Source organism: Setaria italica, chromosome IX, assembly GCF_000263155.2.
Source record: "Setaria italica strain Yugu1 chromosome IX, Setaria_italica_v2.0, whole genome shotgun sequence".
NCBI lineage: Eukaryota > Viridiplantae > Streptophyta > Magnoliopsida > Poales > Poaceae > Setaria > Setaria italica.
The window spans coordinates 40,354,218-40,363,108 of NC_028458.1; the positions used below are offsets into that span (position 1 = coordinate 40,354,218).

The 8,891-nt window shown below is 38.8% G+C and overlaps 1 protein-coding gene across 1 annotated transcript; it reads right to left on the reverse strand.

Annotated features, from left to right (window-relative positions):
• Positions 1–1,097: 1,097 nt before the first annotated feature.
• LOC101775551 (zinc finger MYM-type protein 1-like) lies at positions 1,098–3,566 on the reverse strand. The gene is made up of 3 exons (XM_004986799.1): positions 3,323–3,566; positions 2,735–2,860; positions 1,098–2,620 (listed from the first exon to the last, which is right to left on the reverse strand). The coding sequence occupies exons 1-3, from the start codon at positions 3,564–3,566 to the stop codon at positions 1,098–1,100; spliced, it is 1,893 nt and encodes a 630-aa protein (XP_004986856.1).
• Between the last annotated feature and the right edge of the window lie 5,325 nt (positions 3,567–8,891).

The following is an 8,891-nucleotide window of genomic DNA, read 5'->3' on the forward strand; positions in this document are numbered from 1 at the left end:
CCTGTCTTCACCCGCCGGGCCTCCTTCCGGTGCTGTCGACAGCAAGATCTGCTGCCGTCCATCCTCCTGCTGCCGTCTGCGGCCGCTGCAAAGGCCGCACCAGTCCGGCCTCCAGCCACCCTCCGTCCGGAAACCACCGCTGGCCTGAGCCGGCGCCCTCCCTCCGCTCCTCAGCTGGACAAAAAGCTCGTGGCTCGTTAGCTCGCTCGGCTCGGCTCGATGTAATTTTCTAACGAGGCGAGCTGGAGTTTTTGCTCGTTATTATAACGAGCGAGTTCGAGCCGGCTCGCGAGCTCAGCGAGCTGCGCACACCTTCAGCCTTAGCAGGCAGTGCTTGTGCCTAGAAGCGCAAACTACGGCCCAATAAGCCCAATATCCAGCTCCCTCGGCCAACTAGCCCAGACTCATCCATCCCCTCCAATGCTCCGAGCGCTCCGTCCCTCCCCCTGCCTGTCTCGCGCCGCCGCCGCAATAATGCTGATCCAATCCGCCGGTCCCCCGCTGCCCTCCCTCTCCGGCTCTCCCTCGCTCTGAGCCACTCCACACCTTGTTCCCATGCCTTGAAACCATCCCTCGCTTGTCCTCTTTGGTTCCGTCCGCCCTCTGCCGCAGATCTAGCGCCAGTTCATGGAGGAAGAGGACGAATAGCAGGCGATTGACTCCAACGCTGCAGGTATGGAATCTAGAAGCGATGGAGGAGAAGTCGTCCTCGTTGGCACGCATGGTGTCGGGCGCGGTGACAGATTCGGGAAGGCCGCCAGTGACCCTCCGATGACTCCAACCCTGCTGCTTGCCTACCTCCACTTGCTGTCATGTTAATCGAAAATCTAATGGCTTCAGTACGTTGTGATTTGCATTTTTCTTCGATTGGTAGCAACGTGTGTGCATCCAGTTCCAGTGGCGAATCTAGGATTTTAGGTCAAGGTATGCATCAAAAAAATGATACACAATTCAGTAAATCCATTTACCAATTCGGTAATAAGGTTTAAATTTATGGATAAAGTAGAAACCATATCCATCAAATACAATATAAATAGTTTCAAAGCCAAACTGATAATTGAAATATATGCATAGAGTACCAGAGACTTACAACGTTACTATAATGACGTTTTTATTCGGCGCTTCCGAAGGGACATAAATGTCTCAATTATATCATCTTCATCAACTTCAAAGAAAATATCTCGCTCAATAAAAGTGACTAGACAATCATCCAAAAGACTATCTCCCATCTTATTTCGTAACTTTGTTTTCACTAAAACCATTGCAGAAAACACCCTTTCAACACTTGCTGTTGCCACAGGTAGAAGCAATACCAATTTAAGAAGCTCATAGACCATATCATACACTTTATGCCTCTTTGTTTGGACAAGCTTAAATGAGAGGTCAACAATATTGTCTAGACCTTTGAATCTATCATCCTTCCTGATGTCATCAATATAATTATCTAGCTGCAATTCAAGTCTGAGCAAATTATTATTTGAGAAGTCCTTTGGGTAGAACTTAGCTAGTCTGCGTAGCTTCTGTGCATCAAAAGACTCAAATGAATTAGAAGGATTGAAGGCTGCCATACAAGACATCAACTCCATGTTAATCTCATCAAACCGATTATCAAGTTCTTGACTTATTTGATCAATGACGCCAATATATACTTCTCTTCTAAAGTGGTCATCATTGGTTTGCTTTCGAGCACGAGATTTCCTTGCTGATTTTCCATAAGGAACATAATCACCATCCATAGCAGGAACATCAACACCATGTTTATCACAAAACGAGGTGACCCTCTCAAGAAAATTATCCCAGCCATTTGACCTCAATTCTTGCATTCTTTTCTTTGCCACATTAACAAGTGATACTGCATTAAGAATGTCTTGCTCCCTTCTTTGCAAACACTCAGATAACTCATTTGTGTATCCAAGAATAATATACATTAAGTGTGCAAAGAAAACAAACTCAAAGGTCTCAAATGCTCCCGTCACAAAATGTATTTTGGTCCAATCATCCTTATATGTCGAATCATCCCCAAGATCAACCAGTACATCGTGGATTGATTCATACATAGTAATGATGCTGCATATGGTTTTGTAATGAGATCCCCATCGAGTATCTCCAGGTCTAGGCAAACCCATCTCTTGATGTAATCCAGTTCCAGATTCAATTTCACCACAGTCAAGTGCTTTCTTGACATTCTCAAGCCTTGCATTTCTAAGCATGTCATGGCGCTTACAAGAAACTCCAACAATATTCAACAAGATAGATACTTGATCAAAAAAGAAGCTACAATCAGTATTTCCTTTAGCAACAGCAACAAGAACCAATTGGAGTTGATGAGCAAAACAATGAATATAATAAGCAGAAGGTGATTCTTGCATGATCAATGTTTTCAACCCTTTAATATCTCCTTTCATGTTGCTAGCCCCATCATATCCTTGACCACGGATTTGAGTCAAACTCAAGCCATGACTTAAAAGTAAAGCTTCAATTGCATTCTTCAGTGATAAAGAGGTAGTATCATCTACATGAACAACTCCAATAAAATGCTCACATGGCCTTCCCAATTTATCAACATAACGCAAGCAAAAAGCTAGTTGTTCTTTATGTGATATATCACTAGACTCATCAGCTAAAATTGCATAAGGCTCATCACCAAGTTCTTCAATTATTTTCTTTCTAGTTTCTAGGGCACAACAGTGAATAATTTGCTTTTGTATGTCTGGGCTAGTTAAGGTACAGTTACCTGGAGCATTCTCCAAAACATACTTATTCACTTCTTCACTATTTCCGGCAAGAAATTTCAAAAGTTCAATGAAGTTCCCTCTGTTGCTAGATTCTTTACTTTCATCATGTCCACGAAACGCCAACCCTTGATGCAAAAGAAACTTGATACACCTAAGTGAATAAGTCAACCTTTTCTTATAAAGTCGAAGATCCTCATCACTCCACTTCTGAATATTATAATCAATTGCTACCTTGGGATTTGTAAAGCCAATATATCTCTCTTGAGCTGCGATATGTGACTTGGAACCCAAATGTTTGAGAAGTGCCTTCTCTCCTATATTCCAATTATTCCAGCCATCAACAGTAAATGCCTCTGAGCCCTTCTTGAACAAGTAGCATATAAAGCAAAATATAGCATCCTTTTTAATACTATATTCAATCCATTCATGATTGTACATCCAACAATAATTGAATTGACGATTTATTCCTGAAATCTTTGTTTTCGGAAAATCATGTGCAAAAGGCTTGAATGGACCTTTAGTAATATATCCTCTTCGAATTGCATCTTGATCATTAGTAGGATAACTAAGAATGGGACGTCTTTCACCTGGATCTTGTGGAAGGCGATTGATGTCATATACTGGTGGCACAGAAGACGGCTGCGGTGGGGGCGGTGGTGGTGGCGCTAGGATATGAGTTTCAATTTCCTCAACTACTCTCTCACGAGTTTGCTCTTCCACCACAGGTACAACCGGATCAGAAGAACGATTAGAAGTAGCAGCAGCTGCTGCTGCCTTCCTCTTTGCTTCATGCTTCTGAAAAAGAGATGCAATGTTCCCGTCTCTCTTCATAACTGTTTAAATATTACAAAGAACACAACACCAAACAATTAAATAAATTGTGCTTGTACACGATTGAACTGACACAAGTGATTATGGATCACTCACATGATACGAGTCCAGAACAAAAGATCAATCTAGATCGACTTTTCTGTAGGGTAAAATCCTCCACCTTGTTGCGTGCTAGATGAATCTATAATTTAGGGCTAAGCAATTAGTAATTAAATCATACACGAATAAAGATGTTTTTATAAAAGCCAAAGAACGTAGAACAAATAATTCACCAGATGCCAGTGTTTCTCGAGATCTTGAACGATTATTGGCCTGCGCCCTGCTGCTGGATGCCTGGACTGGCCGCTGGCTCGCTGCTGCCTGCTTCCGGCTGGCAATCGACTAAGTAGTATTGCCGTCGTGTGATGGCGTCTCCGTCTCGTCTCTCCGTCTCAGCAGTCGGCGGTCTGCAGATTCCGGGTAGGGCACGCTGTACGCCGCGCCGCAAGCCGCACGAAGAGACAAAGCCGAACTGCCGTGTGCTGGAGACCTGGAGTCCGTTGCGTGAGGAGGTCGCAATCTGTGTGGGCCGCGTGGGCCTGACGGTGGAATCGCAAGTCTGCACGAGTCGGCCTCCTCTGCTGTCCTGCAACCTGCTCTCTCGCTTCCATTTTCTTTTTTCTTTATATAAAATATGTATGTATAGTAATTACCTTGGTGGAAAAACAAGGTATGCTGCAGCATATGCAGCATACCCTGTAGCTCCGCCCCTGTCCAGTTCCTTCTTTATGCAATTTTTTTTGCTTCATCTTCTTGCTTTTTTTTTGTTTGTGCGCATATTGCTCTTGGCTCGCGAGCTAGACCGAGCCGAGCCGGCTTTTGTGCTCGTTGCGTGTCGAGCCGAGCCGAGCTAGCTCGTTTAGATAATGAGCTATTCCGAGCCGAGCCAGCTCGTTGTCCACCCCTAGCTCCTCCTTCCGTCCCTGTCACCTGACGGCAAGGTAAGCAGGGACATTCAAATGCAAGCAACAAGCATCGATGCTAGTAGGACATAGGTTTCGGTACAGACGCATTTGCTGGTGTTGGAACATTCAAGTGGTGCATAGTAGTATATCTTAGTTTAATTGCTGCTATCATTACATTCAACTCAATTTGAGCTCTCAATTTTTATTGTTTAATTGTTCCTCTCCAATGGACAGATGGATAGTAGTAGTTCATTATTGTTACTTTTTGTTGTTTAATTGCTGCTCACAAATGGATAGACGGATAGACCGATCCATCTTTTAGTTAATTTATTATATTTATAGGCATTTGATATTATTATAATATAATTTCTATTTAACAAACTTAAAAGATATTATTATAATATAATTTCTATATAAAGTCTATTTAACAAACTCAAATTCAATCTATTGTTATTATATCATCCATAGTGTCTTTCAGCAAATGTACATGGTTCTGTAGTTTCCCTCAGCAAAGTCAGTCTTTTTTAGTGGGTTATAGCAAATGCCACCTTTTAACGGTGTCCAGAAGCAAATTTTGCCTTTGTGTTACTACCAAACTTTCCAGGTATACAGTTACTACCAAGCTTTATTACATCAAAATATGTTCTGAACTTCTGATCATACCACGACGGAGCCTTTGTTGCCCATGCTGTCTTCTAGTGTTTTCTGGAGTTAGTGCTACTCTATCCTCAGCATATTGTTCTTCCTATTGTTTTTGAGTTTTCGTAAAAATTAAGGCCTTTCTTTCAATAAGAAACAAAAATAACATTCACACTATCAGATAACAGATAATTGCTTTGTACCAGATTTATCTGTATCGTTTAACTTACAAAATTGATGCCATCTTGGAGGGCATGTTCGTTCCTGCTATAAAAGGGCAAGGAACTGAGGAGCAGCAGAAGAAGTGGTTGCTACTGGCTTACAAGTTCCAAATAATTGGGTGCTATGCTCAGACTGAACTTGGTCACGGCTCAAATGTTCAAGGCCTTGAAAACAACTGCTACATTTGATCCAAAGACTGATGAATTTGTCATCCAGCAAAGTAAGTTTTTTATGAATAATCTGTTGCCGTATTGATTTATTATTTTCCTTTTCCTTTTTTAATGTTATTTTAGCCATTTATAATCTGCTGCCTTGGAAAAATATTATTGTAACTCAGATTAAATGATTGCAAATGTTATATGTAACTAGACATACATATGCTATCATCTTCAGTGCTTTTGTTAGCCGTATGAGCACATTCATGATCCCCTGCAGATTAAAAATAACAGTGTTAGGATGCTGCTTCTATATCTTATAGATCTGGTACTTTGTGGTTACATATCCTTTAATTTGCGCTGCCTGTATGCATGTTTTATTTTTTTTTTCTGAAGTTGACCGGTGCTTGGTGTTATTTTTCCAAGGTTCTTTAAGTAATACCAAACACACCAACTTTTTGCATATCGACCATAATTTCTTTTTTTTGGAACCACAACAATTTTAATCAATATTTTTCAACTCCTTTTAATGCTTTAAACATGAACTAAAATATACTGCTTTTCTTAAAGAAAAAAAGTTATGTAGAGTGCTGCACAATAGTTTTCTATGTTATCCAACATTTTCTTAAACACACCAACTTTTTCCATACTGACCATCATTTCTTAACGTACAACAACATTATCATATTTTTATACTGTAACCAACATTTTTTTATACAAAGGCCAACATATTTTTACGTAAACCAACATTTCCACTCAACTTGTTTTGGACTCATCACCAACATTTCTTGATAATTGTCAACATTTTTTACATACCCCAACCTTTTTAACTTTTTTCTGGTACACTCATCAACATTTTTCTTGATATTTGACCAATATTTTTTCACATATACAACCTTTTTTCCCTTTAACTTATTCTACACTCACGCCAACATTTCTTGATATTGGCCAACAATTTTTTCTACATAAATCAACATTTATTGATGTTTCTACAACATTTCTTTACACTAACCGACATTTTCTTGAGAATGAATCAACAATTTTTGACATGCACTAACACTTCTAGATATTGACAACATTCTTTTTACATAAATCAACATTTTTTATGTTGCAGAACATTTTTCCACACTCTCCAACGATTTATTTGATATACACCAACATTTTTCTTGATACACCAACATTTCCTTTAAATAATTCAACAGTTATTGATGCTGCCAACATTTTTTGAGCATGTACCAATATATTCTTAAAGTTGTTTTTAAACTCTTACCAACATTTAATAATCTGTTCAACTTATTTTTGAACACATCTCCAACATTTCCTTTATATTTCTCAACATTTTTTCCTAAATCAACATTTATTGATTATTTCTCAACATTTTCCACAATGTATCTGGACACATAGCACCATTTCTTAATATTGTCCAACATTTCATTGACATACTAACATTTTCCTTTAACTTATTCTGGACACGTAGCACCATTTCTTAATATTGACCAACAATTTATCCTACATTCACCAACATTTGCATTTCCTTTACATAATTCAACATTTTTTTAGCATATACCAATGTATTCTTAAATTGTTTGCCCAACATTTTTTTACATCCTCCAACATTTTCCCAATAATAGCCAACTTTTTTGGGCATACACCCAACATGAATCAGGAACCACAATTTGTAGGCTAGGGTAGTGTGATCCTGATGCAATAGTCATTTTTGAAACATAAGCTACTTATTTATCATGAATACAATAGTTGTTACATCGTTTTAAACAAAGTTTTACCATAACAACTAGTAAATGTTTTCAACATTTCTAATTGCATGTTCACCTTTTATGATGAATGTTGGAAACTAACATTTTTTAATTACCACTACATACAAAGGTCCAACAATTTCATAGAAATAGGTTCAACTGTTCTGAATTCAATCCTCGTATTGTTTAATAATTTTTTACCATTAGGTTCATCAGTTTTAGAAATTTAACCTTTTACTGCTCAACAATTATCTTGTCAAAGTCATTATGATGTTCAATATTTGTAATAATTTCTTTTTCACATCCCAACATTTTGTAAAACTTACTACATGTTCACCTTTTATGATGAATGTTTCCAACAAGTTTCTAACTTTTTTTAGTTACCACTACATATGAAGCTTCAACAACTTGACAGAAATAGGTTCAATTGATTTGAATTCAACCTCGCACTGTTCAATAATTTTTCACCATTAGGCTCAACAATTTTGGAAATTTAACCTCTTACTATTCAACAATTATCTTGTCAAAGTCATTATGATCTTCAACATTTCTAATAATTCCTTTTTCACATCCTAATATTTCTAAAGCTTACTATAATTCTATGTTTATTATTAACAGGTGTTCCAGTTCTTCACGAGGAGATGATTCATTTTAGGGTGGTTGATGTTTCTTAGTTGAAGATCGAATAGCCTTGAAGTTTACTTAGTTAATTATTACTGATTTGTTAGTTCTCAAATTTCTGTAATAGCAAATTCTTTCTTGACTTGTGTTTTTATGGTTGGGCATATCTTGCTGATCACATGTAAAAATTATATATTGTATATTAGACTTCATACGTTAAGTTGCAAGTGCCCACCCGTGTATCCCACTTTAAACCAAGTGCCCACCCGTGTATCCCACTGTATCCCACTTTAAACCACGTGCTAGCAAAAAAGTCAAAAAAAATGCAGCAGTGAGTTAAGAACTAGTGTCACGCGGGAAAAAAAACACCCTCAAAAAGCCCTCAAAAAAGTCCGACGCTGCCATATGTCCGACATGGCATGGAAAAATTAATTACTCCGACGTAGCGTTGGAATGAAACTGCTATAACTGCTATATGTCCGACGCTGCGTGGGAAAATTAATTAGTCCGACGCGGTGTTGAACACGCTGCGTGGGAAAATTAATTAGTCCGACGCGGTGTTGGAACGGAACATGTCCGACGCTGCGTGGGAAAATTAATTAGTCCGACGTGGCGTTAATTAGTCCGACGTGGTGTTAGAACGGAACGGGAAAATTAATTAGTCTTCTGCTGGGCTTGCTAGGCTTTATAGTTTAATCCCTTAACCATCTAGCAACTAGCTTAACCATCTAGCAACTAGCTTTTATAAGGAGTTGTATACTTCTGAGAGGATCAATAACATGAAGGTTACTGCAGTAATGAACAACAACTTACTTGTAGCCTTTTCAGAGAAGGAAGTCAAAGAAACTTTGTTTCATATGTTTCCGACAAAATTACCGAGCCTGATGGTTTTCCGGCACACTTTTTCCAGCAGCATTGGGACTTATGTGGAACTGAAGTTACCTCAATGGTGTTGAGGATTTTGAGAGGGGAGGACGCTACATCAATAAA

Bases quoted from the DNA above. Each gene is read 5' to 3' on its own strand.
- LOC101775551 (XM_004986799.1), bottom strand. From the start codon at position 3,566: ATGAAGAGAGACGGGAACATTGCATCTCTTTTTCAGAAGCATGAAGCA. The intron at 2,861-3,322 runs GTGAAAGACGTC...TTTTGCATCAAG, and splicing joins TCGCCTTCCACAAGATCCAG to GGTTGGCGTTTCGTGGACAT. The intron at 2,621-2,734 runs GTAACTGTACCT...ATGCAATTTTAG, and splicing joins TGTTTTGGAGAATGCTCCAG to CTGATGAGTCTAGTGATATA.